Source organism: Carya illinoinensis, chromosome 11, assembly GCF_018687715.1.
Source record: "Carya illinoinensis cultivar Pawnee chromosome 11, C.illinoinensisPawnee_v1, whole genome shotgun sequence".
NCBI lineage: Eukaryota > Viridiplantae > Streptophyta > Magnoliopsida > Fagales > Juglandaceae > Carya > Carya illinoinensis.
In genome coordinates, this window is record NC_056762.1 from 42,470,297 (window position 1) to 42,491,558 (window position 21,262).

Consider the following 21,262-nt stretch of genomic DNA (forward strand, 5'->3'; position numbering starts at 1 on the left):
CATTTATGAATCATGGTTCTCTATCTTTCTAAATGGATAGGAATTTTTAATGTCGTGTTTTGTACGTAGAGCTAAGCCTGGCTAGGATCTTTCAACCTGCAATACAAAGGTGAAGGTGAGTTTGATGGTGGTTCTGTGAGCCTCTAATACTAAAGTTAATATATCGTATATATGGGAGAATTATAAGAGAATAACAGAGTTCTGATAGAATTATTCATACCTAAAGCATGACTTTTATATGAGATTTTAGGAAACATTTCGTACCCTATATCAGGGGTCAGCGTTACACCCACAATTGTTCCAGTCATGACACGAGTAAATGCCAAGCGCTTAATTGTTGCGTGGTTTGTTTTTTAACAAATACATGTTTGGGTATATGCGGAAAAACACAAATCAAAATATATTTTAGTTTTCATCTTCGTTTTTTTCCCAGATATGTTTAGGAGAAATACATGTTTTACTCATCGCGATTATTAGATTTTTGACCGAGATCGAAAATCTTCTTTTAATCTTAGATTTTCTACCAAACATATTTTATTCATCGCTATTTATTTCGATCTATGTTTATACTCTTTTAAATCTGAAATGTTTCGACTTTAGAAATCAAAATCGTTTTGAATTTGTTGATGAAAATAGATTTACGTTACAGGCCATTTTATTCAAACTGGATTTACATTCAAATTACTTTCAAACTGGATTTACGTTCGACATCTGATCATTTGCTATTTGGAGTACCCATATATTTTTTAAACTCATAAATTGAGTGTTTTTGTTATTTGGGATAATTTGGTATGGTTTCATTGATCAGGGTCAGCTAATGATCTGGTACATAGTATATCAATATTTATTTGCCTTTATTACAAATTAAGTGGCTCGCCGGGTACATAGTACCGTCTCATGTGAGAGCATCATTTATTTTCTTTCTAACCTACAAACTGACATAGATAGAACTTGTACACTAGATTGTAAAGCTATTTTATTATATAGTAAATCTAAGTTATTATATGAAACCATATCAATACCAGTACTGGCATGATATTATAGATGAAGTACTACCAGTAACCCAACACTCATAATATTGTTGGCACCGGATGAATAAGCACGGCTGCAACGTTCTCGCTCATCTCTTTCCCTACACGGGTATATCCATCCCCGTTCTTGTAGATGACATCTATTGCTCGTGAAAGATTTAAAACACACATAAGGAGAGGCATCGGCATAGCATTAGTCCTTGTAAATTCCTCATTGATGTCTTTCCATGCATTAGAAACTTGCCTGTTCAGTTCTTCATATGCCAGTTGTGTTTCTGAGACCCCATATTGGTTCATGTAGCATTCAACAGCCGAGGCAGCATGCCCTCTCTCTTGCTCAAACTTCATTCATATATAGTTTCCCATAGAGGTAGAAAAAACATAGTCAGCTATATATATAATGTCGATTTTGTTCCACAAATTAATTACTAGCTTCAATTTAGTCAGCTATATATATTAATACCTTATGTGACCCACTGTCATCCATGAGCCTCGCAATTACTGCTGATGCTGTTATAACCTTTGGGTTGCTGAAGATCCATTCAAAGGCCTCCTTGGTAACTATTTCACCCATGAAAACAAATGAGACGGCTATGAGCATTGGGTAACCGGAGCTAGGTATTGCGACTTCCATGTACTCTTCCATCGTTGGGATTTGTTTCATGTTGAAAGATTTGGCTTCGTTGAAGTAGGCCCGGACCAATATTTTCATCTGATATGCCTCAAAAGGATCATTAACATGCATACAATAAACGCGTACGAGGCAAGCAACCAGTTCTAGGAGAGCAAAAATAATAGAAATTTCTGTGTCTTACGTACAGCTTTTTTTGCATAGATTACAAGGTATGGTCTTCCTTGTTTTGCCAGCTCCTGCTCAATTTCTTCGAAAATGTCCAAGAGTGCCCCATAACATATTTGCATGTACTGTGGAAGTTGATCTATTGTGCTAATTTCCCACCTGAAAATCAGGTAAAATTTGAAGTTAACAAGTTTGCTACCATACATTATAATCATAAAAGCAATATCAATAATAATTATCGCTATCAAACCTCTCAATTGTTTCTGTAAAGATCTCGAGTTCTTCAAGAGTGCCATATGCATCATAAATATCATCTATGGTGGACGCCATGGCAATAATTTTCGTTAGTATTTTTCTTTCAGGCGAGTGCCGGGGCTCAAAATAGACTGCCACAATCCATAAAAAACACTCCACAACCCTGTCTCTTGCAAAAGGTAGTTTCGTTGCAAAGTCTAAATCTTTCCACCATCTACAAGTTAACCAAATGGTATTAGCAGTGCATAGTTGACGTATTGTTAGTTGACTTTAAGTATTAATTACCTGGTGATTTTAGCAAGTTCCTGTTTGTGCAACGACTGCACCAAATTGAAATCTAGTATTGCAAGCTTCAGGAAAGCTTTTTTATGTGAAGTGTCATCCTGGTAGACAGAAATGAAGTGTCTGGCCTCAAGCCTTGGTATGCCCTTGTGCAGGGGTTGCTTTAGGGCATGATTAACTTTTGCTGCTAATGGATTGCTTAAATGGGATGCAGCGGACTTGAGTTGAGTGGTGGTGAAAGCGAGGGCCTCATCAAGGATGTCTTCTCCGTGCACCCTAAGATGCGTAGCTTCATACAAGGCTAGGATGCCCGGAATGTTGGTGCTCAGACTTTCCTTGAAGTTATCCTTTTCATCTTTAAACTTGTTAAACACATCTGCTTCGACACCAAGACGCGAAACAAATATATAAATATATATATATATATATATATATATTTAATAAATATATATATAATCAAGTTTAAATAATGAGGCTGTTGCAAGAGTATAACTTAATGCAATAAATGCACTTAAAAAAATCTCAAATAAAGAAGTCCCCGCGCGCGTGCCTAGCTCATCACTTGTAGAGAATAAATTAAATTCGTAATCCAAAGAAATATATATGGGGCGTGACTGCATGCCAAATCGAAAGCATACCACATGAAACAGGAAGTCCTTGTTGACGTAGTAGTCGAAAACGAAGGGCAACATTGTACAGATCATTATCGTCATCTCCACTACCATCAGCCTTATTGTCATAATAGCCAGCATGCATATGTTCTAGCGCTTCTTGGATCTCTCTATCTAAGTGATACGCCACGCCTAGGCGCTGAAGTGCATCAATTAGGTTCAGCTGTTGCGAAGGCTGACACGCGGAGGCTAACAGTTCTCTTCTCACTTCTTTGATCAGTTCTTCAACTTCACGTACTCTACGAGCATGGGTTTCCTGCACAAGCTAGCAAAACTGCATGAGGCCGTGATAATCATGGAATTAAGCTAGTTATAAAGTCCAAATAAACTAATAATTAATTGATTAATTAGCAGTACTCAATCATTAATGTAAACAAATTCAAATTTTATAGTTAAAAGAGAGAGTGAAATTGTATAAGTACGTACGTACGTACCTCGTCATCGGAGGTGTAGTTGATGAAACGGTCTCCCCAAACGCTGGGGGGAAAATTTGCAGTCCTCCGCACAACACTGGGTTTGCTGTTTTGGGGAAGATCAGCTCCTGAGACTAGGATGGACATGTTTTCCCTCACTACAATGAAAGATCAAAGCTTGAGGTTTTGGATCAGGCTATGCAAAGCACCCGAAGCTGGCTGTTGGTGAAAGCTTTTTAGATGGGGTATGGGATTATATAGGCATTATTAGTTAGAAAGGGAAAAAATTTGTTGCGCCATTGATGTTACATCCGGATAGGTGTGCCCGGCGGCTAGCTATATATATATTAATAGCGCGTCTGGGAAAGTTTCCTCCGTCTCTGTTGGGTGGAAGTGGAACTGGGCTTTGGTTAAAAGGACAATGCTAGCTACTTTGCATATCACATGTCACTCTAAATATGAACACTAAATGAGTTTTTTTTTTTTTCTTTTCTTTAAATATTTTTTAAACATCCTTAACTATTAAATAAATAAATAAATAAAATAAAAATTCATTAATAATCACTTTCTTAATTATTAAAAAAATAAAAAATAAGAAATAAAAAAGTAAAAATATATGAATGAATATATTTAATGTGCATATTTTAGAGTCATATTCCTACCCTTTCCTTTCTCTAAAATTCCCTTTATATGTCTTTTTGTTTTTTTCAATTTTTAATTTATTATAAGAATAGACTAATTTGTTGGCAATTGTAATGTCGGAAATACTTCTGTGGTCTCTGCTAGCTATATATATATATGTATATAGCTGAAGCCATAATTTTTTTACTCGATACATTTACAAAAAATTGTATGGAAATATCTTACGTTTACATGAAAAAATTTAATTTTATTGAGTTGAACAGAATATACTTATTAAAATAATTTAAAATTAAAATTTTCTTATAAATTAAATATTAGATATTATACATACATAGAAGAACTGAACATAATATACATACATACACGCTTTATGGCCGCACAGACTACGCATGCCCAACGCTTAGGCCGGTCAAGGGATCTACGAATTACCCAATAAACCTACGCTTTATGGCCGCACAGACTATGCATGCCCAACGCCTAAGGCCGGCCGAGGAGCTACGAATTCCCAACACACCTTCTCCGCAAACCACATTAATGTGTGTATATATATATTAGGCCGCCCGAGGGAGCTACGAATTAACCAATACACCTTCTCCGCAAACCACATTAATGTGTGTATATATATATATACACACAAAGAGATGACACAAAAATAAATATATAAATTGATATGATTTTATGTAATTCGTTAGATTTATTTTATAATATAAATAACTTTACAATATAAAGCATTGCATCAAATTACATCAGTTTGTAGATTTATTTTTGTTTAATTCTTTTATAACTAAAGTATTTCTCTATATATATATACACACACAAATCGCAAATGTCATTAATTAATAAATGTCATTAAAAAATAGTTAACCGGACAAATAAATAAATATGAATAATGATATATACAGTCGTAAAATGTGCAAGCGTCACGCAACTACTTTGAAAAATAGTAGAATCTATTATTAAAAAAATTAATTTTTTTTATGTAGATTCTATATTTACTTTTTATTTTCAAAACGATTGCACTATGCTTGTACAATCCACAATTATACATATCATTTCTCAATAATATATATATATATATATTTATACAAACACATAATTACAAATCTCCGGGACAGAGCTTCCCAAAGTTTGAACCGAAATGGAATTAGTTTCCATGCTTTGTAGTTTGGCGGCCACTTACATTAATCATTCTGAGCGCTCATGCATGTTTTAAGAGTAATCTAGCTATCTCGATATAATGTCCTGTACTGTTATCAACCTAAGCTACACAAATGGACGCTGCAAGATAAATGACTCAGTCGATGACCATGCAAATACCACCTCAGCAGCAGAAGCTTCTTGAATCCGAATTCTGTTATTGACAGCTATTGTAAATATTTTTCTCTACCTGTACCTCTCGTGTATATCCACCTGATCCTTGTTCTATAAAAGGATCCCTCCATAATGCAAGAAAATGTGGAACAAATATACAATGAATTACAGAAGTTCTTTCTTTTCGCCTTTGTTGATATGGTATCAGAGCTGCTGACTAGCAGTCTCTTGATCCATTCCTCACAATGGCCACAGAACCTCCAAAGCTTTCTCCTATCTCTCATGTAGTGTCTATAAAACTTAGTCCCGATAACTATCTCTCATGGCGAGTTCAAATCTCCGCCTATCTCCGAGGCCAAGACCTCTTCTCTTATATTGATGGTACAAAAATTGCCCCACCTGTTACCCTCCTCACTTCCTCTACAGACTCTCCTCCGAAAACCAACCCAGAATATCTCTCATGGAGTCGAACTGACCAAGCTATTCTAAGTATCCTATTCTCATCCCTCACTAACTCAGTCATTGGTCATGTTATTCGTTCCAAAACCTCTCGTGAATTATGGCTCACTCTTGAGTCCATGTTCAGCTCCATTTCACAGGCAAAAGAATTTCAAATTCGCTTCCAACTTACCAATTTATCCCAAGGTGAACAATCCATTTCTGATTTCTTCAATAAAGTTCGCATGCTCTCCGACACCATGACTGCTACTGGAAACCCACTCTCCGACAAAGAATTCATCACCTATTTACTAAATGGTCTTGGTCCCTCATACGAATCTTTCATTACCTCCATAACCACCAGATCGGATCCCATCACCTCTCAAGAACTCTACCATCTCCTCCTTATCCATGAAAATCGCATGTCTCATCTTTCCCGTAACATTTCCAGCTCCCTCAATCCCTTTGAGCCCTCTGCCAACCTCACTTCTAATAGTTTCCGTGACCAACGAGGACGATCCCCAAACCGTGGAGGCCGCTTCAATAGAGGCCGAAACCGGTTCTCATCAAACAGAGGACGTTCCGCTACTACACACCAACCTCCCTCCACCTACAACTCAAACCGTCCAACATGTCAAGTTTGCAACAAACCTGGCCATGTCGCACTCCAGTGTTACTCCCGTTTTGATCACTCTTACCAATACGAACCTCCACGCTCCTTTTCAGCAAATTACACTGCCCCCTTCACCACCCCTGACTCCACATGGTACCCCGACTCTGCTGCAACCCACCATATAACACACGACCTCTCTAATCTCAATCTCTCCTCGGACGTATACGGTGGAACTGAGCAAATCCGGGTAGGCAATGGCTCTGGCTTACCCATCAACAATATTGGTGAATCCTCTCTTCACACTCATTTTTCTTCTTTTCATCTTTCGAATTTGCTGCATGTCCCTTCAATCACAAAAAATCTGGTCTCTGTTGCTCAATTTTGTACTGACAATTCTTGCTTTTTTGAATTCCACTCTACCCATTTTGTGGTGAAGGACAAACAGACCAATTCGCCCCTCATCAGCGGTCCTCTTCGTGACGGTCTGTACCAATTTCCACCAGCGTCACCATCATCTGCTCCCTCCACTCATCTCGGCGAAAAAGCTTCCCTCTGTCAGTGGCACAAACGCATGGGCCATCCGCCTCTTGAGATTGTCTCACGCGTACTGCGCACCAGCCATTTACCTTTTGTCTCAAATAACTCTGTTTTCGTCTGCTCCGATTGTCCTTTAGCTAAAGCTCACCAACTACCATTCTCCTCCAGCAACACTCGGACAAACAAGCCCCTTCAACTCATCTGGGCTGATGTATGGGGCCCGGCCCCTTTAATTTCCAGAAATGGTTTTTCATATTACTTATCCATTGTAGACCATTTTACCAGATTCACCTGGTGTTTTCCAATTAAATTAAAGTCCGATGTGTTGTCAACTTTCACTGCTTTTATTAAATTTGCTGAGCGCTTTTTTAACTCTAAAATCATTTCCATTCAAACGGATGCCGGAGGAGAATTTCGCCCCCTTACATCCTTGTGCAAATCTCTTGGAATAACTCACCGCTTCTCTTGTCCTCACACTCATCAACAAAATGGACTGGTTGAACGTAAACACAGACACATTGTTGAAACCGGCCTCACCCTTCTTTCTCAAGCATCACTTCCATTATCCTTTTGGAGTGATGCATTTGAAACTGCAACATATTTAATTAACTTACTACCCACTCCTGTTCTCCAAAATAAATCCCCATATCTTATGGTCTATCATAAACCACCTGACTATAAATTTCTAAAAATTTTCAGATGTCTCTGTTGGCCAAATCTTCGACCCTACAATCGTCATAAACTACACTTCCGCTCCACCCCGTGTCTTTTTCTTGGCTATAGCCCTTCTCACAAAGGTTACAAATGTCTCGATCTCAAAAATCATCGTTTGTACATCTCTCGAGATGTCACATTTGCTGAACACTTGTTCCCTTACTCTTCATCATCTGTCAAAACTACACAGCCTACCACGCCTACTGTTAACCTTCCAATATTTCCATCATCCATCCTCGGCCCAGGCCCACCTCTTAATTCTCCCTCTCAACTCATCAACCCACCGTCTATACTTGAACAAAGCCCACATCCACCCCTCAACCCATCAAACCATCAACCCGGTAACCCACAACCACCAGTCAACTCGCAACCTAACACACGAGACTCCCCAGCTCATATTCTTTTTCCCACTCCTTCCGAACCAGCGCTTCCATCGTCTTCTCAAACCCATGCTCCAACCAATTCTACCCAAACTTCTCTCCTTCCTCCTCGTTCTCAAATCATCACCAGGTCTCAAACAAATTCCTCTAAACCTCGCCAGTTCTCCGATGGAACCATCCCCTATCCCACCAAGCAATGTATAATCTCCACCACCAACATCCCTGATGAACCCTCCTCCTTCTCCGTAGCCTCCAAATTTCCCGATTGGCGTCAAGCCATGTCCCGTGAATATGATGCCTTAGTTCAGACCCATACGTGGACCTTGGTTCCACCATCTTGTGCTACTAACCTTGTCGGTTGCAGGTGGGTCTTCAAGACTAAGTTACATGCCGATGGCTCTCTGGAAAGGAGGAAGGCGCGTCTCGTTGCTAAGGGGTTTCATCAACAACCCGGAATCGACTACACGGAGACGTTCAGCCCGGTTGTAAAACCCTCAACAATTCGGCTGGTTCTCTCCATCGCAGTCTCAAATCAGTGGCCTCTTCGACAAATTGATATCCAAAACGCCTTCCTCCACGGCGATCTGACTGAGACCGTGTTTATGCAACAACCTCCTGGTTTCGTTGACTCAGAAAAACCGGACTACGTTTGCAGACTCAACAAAGCACTGTACGGGTTAAAGCAATCGCCCCGTGCGTGGTTCTCTCGTTTAAGCTCCTGGCTCCTACAGTACGGCTTCTCAGCCTCCCACGGTGATCCTTGACTTTTTATTCTTCATCAAGGAAGTCTCTTCATCTTCGTTCTCGTCTATGTAGACGACATGGTAATCACCTCTTCCTCCCCTTCTGCTGTTGATAGTCTCATTACTTCTCTGAAAAATGCCTTTCCAGTTTCTGACTTGGGTCATTTGTCCTACTTTCTGGGGTTGGAACTTACATACTTACCTGATGGCATATATCTCTCTCAAAAAAAATATATCACGGATATTTTGAAGAAAACAAATATGCTTGAAGCTAACTCAATCTCTTCCCCCATGTCGGCATCTACAAAATTATCCAAGTTTGATTCTCCTTCGTTTGATGATGTAACTTTGTTTCGGAGTGTGGTTGGCAGTAGGGGTGAGTTCGGTCCGGGGAGGTTTTGTGGACCGGACCGGACCGAACTCCATCAGGACCGGTCCGGTCCGGTCCTATTCGGTCCGGTCCGGTCCGGTCGGTCCATTTGGTCCAAGGTTGATTTTTTTTTTTTTTTTTTTTTTTTTTTTTTTTTTTTTTTATCTAATGACATTTTTTTTAATATTTATGTAATTATATTGTAATATATTTAATATATATACATATAGTATTATATATATATTAGTAATATGCTAATACTATTAGTCTATTAGTAATAATACTATAACTAATAAATATATGTAATAATAACTATACTATAACTAATAACTATATGTAATAATAGTAATAGTGATAACTATATATTTATATAATATGCTAATATTTAATGACATTTTTTTTAATATTTATGTAATTATATTGTAATATATTTAATATATATACATATAGTATACTATTATATATATTAGTAATATGCTAATACTATTATATAAATAATATATATAAATAATATATATATTTTTTTTCTATTCGGTCCGGTCCGGTCCGGTCCGGGGTGAAAAACTCCCGGACCGGGACCGGACCGAATCTTTTCGGTCCCTTAAAAATGGGACCGGACCGGACCGGACCCAATTCGGTCCGGTCCGGTCCGGTCCAAATAGTGCCGGTCCGGTCGGTTTTGCCGGTCCGGACCGGCCGATGCTCACCCCTAGTTGGCAGCTTGCAATACCTTTCACTGACTAGGCCAGACATATCTTACTCTGTAAATAAGGTCTGTCAATTTATGCATGAACCAAAGCTTAGTCACTGGACAGCAGTAAAGCGTATCCTTCGCTATCTAAAACACTCTCTAAACCATGGCTTGTTCTTTTCACACGAGTCGAATTTCTCTCTTCATGCCTACTCGGATGCCGACTGGGCTGGATGCCCAGATGATAGACGCTCTACGGGAGGATTCTGCATCTTTTTAGGTCGTCATCTCATTTCATGGACCTCTCGGAAGCAACAAACAGTAGCTCGGTCAAGTACTGAGGCCGAGTATAAAGCACTAGCTAATGCTACTGCTGAATTAATTTGGCTACAGACACTTATCAAGGAACTTGGTCTCTCACTATCTAAAGCCCCCATTTTGTGGTGTGACAATTTGGGAGCCACGTACTTAACTGCCAATCCGGTTTATCATTCTCGGACCAAACACATCGACATAGACTTCCATTTTGTGAGAGACAGAGTTGCTGCCAAAACCCTTCAAGTATCCTTTTGTAGCAGTAAGGACCAGCTGGCTGACATATTTACCAAGCCTCTAGTAGCAGACAGGTTTACTACTTTAAGAACGAGTCTCACTGTGTTTTCTCCCCCAGTGGACTCGCGGGGGCATATCAACCTAAGCTACACAAATGGACGCTGCAAGATAAATGACTCAGTCGATGACCATGCAAATACCACCTCAGCAGCAGAAGCTTCTTGAATCCGAATTCTGTTATTGACAGCTATTGTAAATATTTTTCTCTACCTGTACCTCTCGTGTATATCCACCTGATCCTTGTTCTATAAAAGGATCCCTCCATAATGCAAGAAAATGTGGAACAAATATACAATGAATTACAGAAGTTCTTTCTTTAATTCGATAACTGTTAATATATTTGGATGAAATGGGAGCACCAGTCATCTCTTAATTAATTACTTCTCATTTAATTATTTCATATCAGATGCCGTCTCCGAAGAGGATATATTTTTTGCCTCCTTTCAATAACTCAACCAAGTTGGAAGAACCGAAATAGTATGGAATACGAGGAACACCTTTCCCAAATTCAACTTTTTAAAAGTTAATTTTATTTTCTTAATTATTTTATTTCCCCCAAAATCAAAAGAAACATATTTCTAATTTTTCGACATCTTCCAAGACACATACGCAATACGAGAAAGCTTTCAGGCTGCCAATCGTTTTGAGTGAAGTGACAGTTTCTTGATAATAGCCACACATGAACCTTATGCACCACCCCTTCAAGAAGCTTTTCTCATCACAAGTGCCAGACCAACAAATTCGCCACCATCAAATCCTTCAAATCTGACTGTTGTGGTTGCAAATAGATAGGCACATGGCCCCTACGCACCGTCACAGATTTCGAAATCTATCAGAGTTGGTCCAAATTATAATCCGTCTATTTTCGCCTCTGTCATATGCCTTTCATTATTATTTTCCTTACTAATTTTTTTAGATTTTGCTAGGATGCTCTTATATCTAAAGAGTTTAGTAAAATATTCAAACCGTTGGCAACCAACTATCACCAACTCCTCTTTGGTCCCTTGGCGGTCTCTCTCCGCCACAACTCATGAGCCCCACTGTCTTTTCTTTTGCCCCCAGTGCAAGAATCACATATACTCATTTGGGAGAGTGTTTAGTTTTGCAACGACGTATAACACGATAGAGTTTGAATTTTTTATCTTGTTTTTTATTATAAGAGTTATCTTATTTGGCCACAGGATCATGAAGATGAGGCAGTGGACTTCCCCATCAGCTATTTCAAGACAAAATGCAGTCACTACAATCACCATGATCTACAATCATGAAACTACAATCCCACTCTCAGATTGTATAAAAACAGCCACTTTGTACTACTCCCTCTTAGCATGGAAGGGTACTAAGAAACATTTATTTGTTTCTAGTGTTCATTTCTTTTTCTTTTTATATAGTTCTACATTATTTAATAAATATTGTTTGCCAGGGTTCCTCTACCCCTTACTCATGTATTTTTGTATCCCTTACACATAATATATCAAGCTTGCTTTAAAAAAAAATGTGCTAGAGTCGCCACTTTATTAAAAATATTATATATTTTTTAATTTGTATCCTAATTTTCACACACAGACATTCCATTTAATTAAAACATAATTATAAAAAGAGATTCTTAATATCATTACCATATTAATATATATATATATATATATATATATATCCTTAATTGTTTCAAATAGAGCTGCTGGAGACACAAAGGGATTTCACGCATTGATGTAGCAAACTAACAGTGTGCCACGTCGCTTTTTTCTCTCTCTATCTCTCTCTTTCTCCCCCTCTCCGTGCTCTCCCCTCCTCCCTTCTCTCAACCAACCACCACACTGACCACCAGTGACTGCTGGTGGTTTATGACGGTAACCACTAGCCATGACGGCCCCTTAACCACAAGGGTTGTGAATAGAGCTCTCCTGTGTGCACCTCTCCTTGCACAGGAAATGGAAGTCTAGCCTAGTCGTGGCACAACAGGGGAGGGGCATCGACAACCACCTTGTGGTCCATTGGTGTTGTTTGTTTCCCAAAAGATGATCCTCGACTGTCTGGCCACGGGATATTTCACGGGGACAGCAGTGGCCATTAACTCCTCGGTCCAGTCGTGTTAAGGTGCAGCAAGGGTACCTGCGGCCACCATTTGAACTGCTGGTGTTTTCTGTTTCTAAAGCAATGCCCCTAAGCATAGTGGCGCATGACGGGCAACGATGGCCTTCATGGTCGGCGCAGGAGATACGGCACGGGGGGAAAGGGAGAAAAAAAATTGGTGGGGAGAGAAAGGAAAAGGAAAAAAAATAGGGGAAGATGTGACACACTCCCACGTCAGTGTGTGTGATCCCTTTATGTCTATAGTGTTTTCCTTTTTCAATCATTCTTACAATGAAAAACTTGTTGTATAATATATAGTGAGTGCTCTCATTTTTTGAACAGTGTCGGTTCCTCTACCAATAGTCACACCACCAATTATCCTAATCTTTTTCTAGGACAAGTACGTACTTAGTCAGTTTTATTGGATATTTAAAATGGTGTGATGTGGCTTAATTCTTTAGAAACAATGTTTATTTCTAATATATTCTTGTAAATTTAATTGGTTTGTTTCAATTGTTTGAAACTTCTGTAATGAATTTTCGTTTGAAAATGTCAGAAAACAAACAAAGAATGCCAAGAAGACTTCTCTTAATTTTTTTTAAAAAGAAAGAATTGAATTGTTATAGTCGGAGACTAACACAAATATTTAGGACGGAGGAAGAACATCGCAAATAGTAAAGAAAAATACGGCTTTGAGACGAACAAAGCCTTTCTTTAAAATCGCATCAAGGCCGCCTATATCACTTTCTAAGCCCTCAAATCTTTTTGTAGACTAGATCTATATGCAATGGAACACAAGCGGTTTGTTGTCCATGCTTCTTATTTAAAGTGGTTTGATCGCATTATTTGTTTCTTTAGTTGTACGTGAGGCTATACGCAAAATGAGTAGAAAGGATAATCTCAAATCCATACTCACCAAGAACCGAAGACCAAGAAGTCTTAATGGAAAATTTGCGGTCTGAGGTCTCATCCTTGGGAAATTCCCAGCCTTCGCCTAAAACAAAGAAAAATTTCCTCTACCAATCCTTGGCATAGGAATATTTGTGCTCTAACTGGACTATCCTATTATGGGACCTGAAACTGCAAGGGTTCCCATCCAAGCATCTAAATCCATGAAGAGAGAGGAACTCATGAGCCATGAGATCATGGTATTCAGCATCCGTAGGTTCCAACACTCACCGCCAAAGAACACAACAAGCCATTAAAATCCTCCAGGCATTAGGTATCAATTTGGTCGGGGCAAAACCCATGACTTCTAAAACGTCACGGACAAGTTGTACAGAGGGCAAACAAAGTCCCTTTGCAAACATGGCCATATATAGGGCAACAAAAATGACCATACCTCTTGCATAGACTGCTCCATGGTGCTAGTCAGCCAGTCTGAGGTTCACTGAATCAGAAACATTGAAGCTATCCTGTGCAGTGTCCTGTTCGCAACGAGAAATAGTTGAGGACCATCGGTGACCCTAAAAAATAGAACAAGGGGCATCCTCCCCTTCCCCTTTAGGGATAGCAGCGACCCCTTTGGACAAATAGGTGGATTATAGAGTCACAAGGAACCAGACTCACGGGAAGAAGCCGCAAGATTGCTCTTAGAAGCCATAAATTTGCAGTGAAGGTTGAGAAAGAGAATGCAAAGACAACAGAGTGCTCGAGAGAAGAAATGAGAGAGTCAAACTTGAAAGAGGAGAAGTGGGAAAGAAAGTGTAAGGAAACTATAATTATCCACGTTTTGAGGTGCAAGAGAGTGTGAAAGTGAAACGATGATTTGACAAAGCGATAGAAATGACAGAAAACCCAGATAACGAAGGGGCACACTATAATTACAAGTTTATGTGCTAACTGGAAGGGGCTTGATACCTCTCTGAGGCTTATTGGGTTGCCCTAAAAGCCTAGGGTACGATTTGGGTACAATAGATCATGTAGATCCACCCTATGGGCTTGAGGTACGACTTGGGCCAATAGTCTAAGATTCACCTTAAGGGCCCAATCCATCATCACCACTGAGAGAATAACTATTTGAGAGTCTTTCGAGTAAGGAGAGTTATCCAATCATTTGTTCATCCATGTGTAGATAAGCTCTATATCTCGAATTTTGAATAACGGATAAGCATGCTATTGCATGGTAACAAAAACCTCATGGGTTCTATATATACAAATTGCTCATGTACATGAAGGTTATCTGATTCATTGGGATAGAAAAGGTAGTTTTCGATTTTGATTACTAACTTAGACAACGGAAGCGCTCCTCAGAACCCCCAAGCCACTCAACTCTTTGATTGCAGGTGGTCACATGTTAGTAGCAGTGAAATACGTCCATAACACTTTCAAAGTGGTATGACACCCCTAAGCGCTGAAGTACATCAATGATGTTCAGCAGCTCGGAAGGTTGATTTGCAGGGGCTAACAACTCTCTTCTCATATCTGCTATCAATTCTTCAGCTTCGTGTACTTTAGAAATATGGGTTACCTGTGCCTACAAATTGTGATCGTTTGCACAATCGGGGTTATATATATTATTCAAGTGTGGTGTGTTGGTAACTCTAAACAAATTCATTAACATCAATAAATTTGTACAAGAATGATAGCCCTACACAATTGTCATAAAAAAGAAAGAAAAAACGTTTTCATGAAGCTAATTTTAGACCACATATATGTACCTAGTGGAACGTCCAAATAATCAAACTAATAATTAATTGATTAATCAAAAATACTCCATCAATGAAAATACATGCAAGTACTAAAAAGAAATAGTGAAATTTTTTTCGAGGTTGAAGATAATAATGAAATCAATACGTTGATTTAATCCATATTGATTTGATTATTATCCTGATTTGATTATATAATTATCAAAATTTTTGTTAGACACAAACCCAAATTTAATGTTCCAACTACCAGTCGCATCTTCACCAATGCTATTTTCATTATCTAATCGATGATCAATCAACAATATGAAGGTTACACTTAAGTTTCAAATTCAAGATTTCAAAATTCTCCCATTTAAGTTTACGGGGAATGCTAAAGATAATATCAAATCAATAAGTGATAAACAAATATATATAAAATATAGCATAAATTGAGATAGAGAAGAGAGAAAGAAGAGAATGAGGAAGATAAACTTTGATGGCATGATCTTTACTATTCTCAAGTGTAATTGAATACAAAGTATTGGTCCATAATTATAGAAAAATTACATGGACATGATATATAGTAGATATCTACAGGAAAAAAAAAATTCTCTTGATATGATAATTATGAAAATAAAATAATTATGTAATCAAATCAAGATAATAGTCAAATGAAGTTATTAATTTGATACTATGTTCAACACCCTCTCAAACTCAAGATAAGAACTTTGAAACCTTGAGCTTGAAATTTTAGTGTAGTCATCGTATTGTTGATTGATCGCCGATGAGATGATAAAAGTGTTGTTGATGATAAAGCGACTGTCAGCTAGAACATCAACTCTAGAGTTATGACAAGCAATGGGTTGATAATGGGGCAACGTCAGTAATGGGCTACATATGGCTTTGGTCAACTTTAGCACTAAATCAAAAGGCCAAAATGGATATATATGAGGCTTCAAACAGTTCTCACAATAGACCAAAACCAGATAAAAAAAATGCTAACAATTAGTAAAGATACTTTAAATGTATTAATTTTAAATTAAATATGGTTTAACAGTGATGCAAACGTTATGAGGTAAAACTAGCAGAAAAGAATTTAAATGAAATAATCCACATAATCGAGTTTGGTGTCAGTCAATAGCTCTGATATCATGATAAAAAAATATATAAAACATAATATAAGTTGAGATAACGAAGAAAGAAAGAGGAAAATGAGAGTGATAGACTTTGAGGGTTATATCTTTACTATTCTCAAGTGTAATTGAATATAAAATATTGGTCCCTATTTATAAAATATATATATATATATATATATATATATATATGTGGAAATGAGATAAGGTAAATATTTTCGTAAATAAAATATTTTGATTTGATATTTATGAAAATAAAAAAGTTGATTTGACAATTAAGTAGTCAAATCAGGATGATAATGAAATTAACATTGATTTGATATTATATCTTCATCCCCTCAAACTCAAGGTGGAAACATTAGTGTGGCCTTCGTATTGTTGATTGATTGCCAATGAGATAATAAAAGCAACGTTGGTGGTGAAGCCATTGGCGTGTAGAACATCGAATATGGAGTTATGGTCAACGATGGGTTGATAATGGGCCAAAGCTAATAATGAGCTAACAATAGATCGAAAAATTGGGCTGACAATGGGCTATGTATTGTCTTGGTTAACTAGGACTAAATCAAAAGGCCACAAAATGAGGTTGAGACTCCAAACAATGCTTACAACATACTAAAATTTAAAAAAAAAATGCTCAAAACTAGTAAAGGTACTCAACATGCGTTGATTTGCAATGAAATATGGTTAAACGACAATGAAAATTTTTTGAGATGTAAAATATGCGAAGGAACTTTAAAAGAAATCATCCACAGGATTAAATTTGGTAGTAGCAAATGACTGATATTATGATAAATATATAAAATATAATATAAATTGAGAGACATTAGAGAAAAAGAGGAGAATGAGGGAGATAGACTTTGAGGTCCATATCTTCGTTATTCTCAAATGCAATTGAATACAAAGCATTTATTCCTATTTATAAGAAAATTATATAAAGATGAGATTAAAGTAAATAAATTCAAAAATAAAATCTCTTGATTTAATAATTATGAAATTCAAATAAGTTGATTTGATAATTATGTAAACAAATTAGGATCAACTTTTTGGCCTGATTATTATCTTTAAAGTTTGAGGTGGAGAGATTTGAAATCTTGGATTTCAAACTTAAGTGTAGCATTCATATTGTTGGTTGATTATCGATGATATGATGAAAGTAGCGTTAGTGATGAAGTGGTTGGTTGCTGGAATATCAAATTTGAAATTATGACCATCAATGGGTTTATAATAGGCCAAAAGATCAAATTGATAATGAGCTACATATGATCTTGATCAACTATAGTACTGAATCAAAAGGCCAAAAATGGGCCGGGTCTTGTGCTACAAACATTGCTAACAACATACCAAAACCAAATAAAACAGGTTCACACCTAGTAAATGTACTCCAAATACGTTGATTTGAGATTAAATATGATTTAATGGGTATGAAATTTTATTGAGAAATAAAACTAGTAGAAGAACCTAAAACATAAATCCATAGCATTGAGTTTGTTGTTATACTATGATAGAAAATATGAAACATAACATAAGTTGATATAGAAAATAGAGAAAGAGGAGAATGGAAAAAGATCAAAGCTTGAGGCTCTGGATGGACATGTTTACCCCCATTACAATGAAAGATCGAAGCTTGAGGCTCCGGATCAAGCTATGCAAAGCACCCGAAGCTGCTCATTGGTGAAAGCTTTGTAGATTGGGTTGGGGATTTATACAGATATTATTAGTTAGAAAGGGAAAATTTTCGTCGGGCCATTGATGTTACATCTGGATGGGTGGGCTCCGAGGCTAGCTTTATTAGCGCGTCTGGGAAAGTTTCCTCCGTCTCTAACGAGCGGAATAGAGATCTGGTTAAGAGCAATAATGCTACCATTAAGGATTGTGATTTCTATATTTTTACAAAAATTCTATTTGTAGTTAATAATAATTAATGATAATAAAAATAAAAAAACTTTAGTACACATCATTATCTTCACACACCACATACCTCATTTATTTTTATTTATTGTAAATTTATTGTAGTTTTATTTTTCTTAAACTAATTAAATTTTTCTACTCATCATTAATATACCATATATTTGATAAGAAAAAATAAATAAAAATAACTATAGTGTGTGATATGTAAAAATAATTATAAAAAATTACTTTTATCATTACTCTTTGATTATACAGGCTTGACAGAGTGTAACTCTCAATTAATCAAAGGCCATTTATAATTCCTAACAAAATAATATTTTTTAAACATTTAAACACTTCAAATCAAAATAAAGTCAAATTAAAATTTTAAAAAATATATCATTTTAATCCATAATTGTATAAAAATGGTTATCAAATAAGTTAGTGGACTATCATGATTTTTGTTGGATAATATCTCTCTATACGTCATTAATTTTTTCTTTAAATTTTTATTTTTATAAATATTGATCGATCATTTGTGGCATGGTAATTGTAATGTCGATGATACTTCATGAGTGGTCTGCTGCTCGAGATGCCTTCTTGGATCATGTTTTGACGGAGACAAGCAGCATATATAGCTAGCTCATGCCATAATTTTTATACGAGAAATACTTTTTGCAGTCGGGAAATGCAGTTGGCGTGCAGTCGTAGAGAAAAAAGTGAATTAATACAGGACCTACATAAAAAAAAATATTATTTTTATAATTTTTTTTTATTCATGTAGGTTCTCCTAAATATAAAATAATTTTTTTATAATTTTTTTTTATTCATTCCGTACAGCCGACTGCACGCCGACTGCATTTACCGACTGTATCTAGCAAAGCCCTTTTTATTCTAGATGCATGCATTTCCAGGATAAAACATATTACATGATACACGCTTTATCCATGGCTGTACATGAGACTATGCATGCGTTCTAACGCTTAGGCCGGCCGAGGGAGCTATCAGCTACGAATGAACCAATATACCTTCTCCGCATGGCTTGAACTTAATTCGCAAGGCTAGCTTGCACTACTGAAATGGAATTTTGGGGATGCGGCAATAGCATGAATTGTTACGAATTTTTATGGGAATTTGGAAAAAAAAATTGAAAAACAATATTATAAAGTTAAAATATTGTTAAATTATAATTTTTTAATATTATATTTGTTTCAAAATTTTAAAAAGTTGAATTATTTTTTATATTTTATTTGAAATTTTGTAAAAATTGTAATGATTAGTTTGAAAAAGTTATAATAATTAGTTTGAAAATATTTGTATTTAAATGATATTTGAAAAGAAAATAAAATAAAATGACATGAGATATATAGAATGAGACAAAAAATCTTCTATATATAAAAAGTGCCTATAAAACAAATTTTTTTGTTTTAACGGAAGTTTTCAAACGGAAATTGTTGTTTTAACTAAAGTTGTTAACGCAGTTATATTTAATTGACATTGGACTTTTCATTCAATTAATTATGCACGATACTTAGAGAGAGAGAGAGAGAGAGAGAGAGAGAGAGAGAGAAATGATGAGTGGGAGAGAGTGTGAGAACGAGAGTGGAAGAGACAGAGGCTTACGGTGTAATGGTGATCGACCAGGGCAGTGTCTCTCAATTGGTCTATGGTGCACGGGCAGCAAGTGGTTGGGGAGTTTGAGGAAGAGTCATGTTTAACGGAAGAAACCGTGCTCTGTTTTTGTTGTATAGAAATAGAACTTGCCGTATGGGTTGGAAGAATAAGTTAAAAGCATCAATATCATCATAAAAAACGCTGGGATTGCCTCCCTCATATTGTTCCAATCTATCTCCACCACCGATTTCATCATTAACACCCCCACCAGTATCAATGGTGGTCCCACCGCCCACGCTGGTATCGATGCCATTAACGGCGTTATGAAAAATGCCAACAAGCATCCTCTCGGGTCTCCCTCGCCCTCGCCCCTGTTATAACTGGAACGAATGGGACAGTTAGTTTACTCTCAAAAGGTACCATCTCAGGGGGAATTTACTGCCTTTGAGACACCATGGAGAGCCCAACATTTTGGCTTGGAATCGTCAGGTTCGTAATTATTGCATATTGCCTGGTGAAAGACGTTAAAGGCGCAATGATTTATGGAATACTATTTGTAATGGGGGTGTCATGGTTCAGGAATACAAAGGTAACGGCATTTCCGAATATGGAGGCGGGGGATGCTGTGTACGAGTATTTCAAGAAGGTAATGGATGTGCATGCAATAAAAAACACGGCGGGGGCATTGAGCTTTAGTAGTTTCGAAAAAGGTTCCTTTTGGCAAGCTTTGGTCACGTTCTTGTACGTGAACATACTGGATACAACGGGTACGTCGTACTCGATGGCCCGGTTTGCCAGCTTCATGGATGAAAACGGCGATTTTGAGGGGCAATATTTCGCTTTCATGTTAGACGCCACGTCAATTGTGGTGGGGTCGTTGCTTGGGACGAGTTTGGCAAGTTTGGTTCATAACCCAACTGCTGAAATTGCCAAGAAGATTAAACGTTCGTAACCCAACTTCCTGGCCCTATGAAACCCCACAACCGTGTAAGCGAAATAAAAATGGCAGCCAAGGCATTTGCTGGTGATTGAGCTGAAATATTGCATGTTTTAGCTATTTAAAACTAATGTATTTTAAATTCTTCATGATACTATTATTGGTTTTAGATGGAAAAATAGTTAATAAGCATAAATACGAGTTGTGATTTTTAATTGATTGATATCATGTTTATGCTTAATTTTATAACTATAATTTAATGGGACAATATTTCCTCACATATATAGTCTATTTTTGATAATTTATTTTTCTTTTAATTTGTATTTGAGTGCTATTTTTATCTCTTATTTTCAGTTCAAATAAAATTTACATGTAGAAAGCGGTGTACTTCAACAGCTAAAAAAAAAAAAGACGAAGACTTTTGGTGGAGTATGAACATAAGGCTTGAGGCGGCAACTTCTTGTTATTTAGCTTGACTTCTATGTTGAT

At 37.0% G+C, this 21,262-nt stretch overlaps 1 protein-coding gene across 1 annotated transcript; it reads right to left on the minus strand.

Annotated features, from left to right (window-relative positions):
- Positions 1 to 830: 830 nt before the first annotated feature.
- On the minus strand, positions 831 to 3,690 carry LOC122281968 ((-)-germacrene D synthase-like). Its single transcript, XM_043093860.1, has 7 exons — positions 3,473 to 3,690; positions 3,006 to 3,294; positions 2,371 to 2,743; positions 2,081 to 2,299; positions 1,851 to 1,989; positions 1,495 to 1,743; positions 831 to 1,373 (listed from the first exon to the last, which is right to left on the minus strand). The coding sequence occupies exons 1-7, from the start codon at positions 3,596 to 3,598 to the stop codon at positions 1,071 to 1,073; spliced, it is 1,698 nt and encodes a 565-aa protein (XP_042949794.1). The 5' UTR covers positions 3,599 to 3,690; the 3' UTR covers positions 831 to 1,070.
- Between the last annotated feature and the right edge of the window lie 17,572 nt (positions 3,691 to 21,262).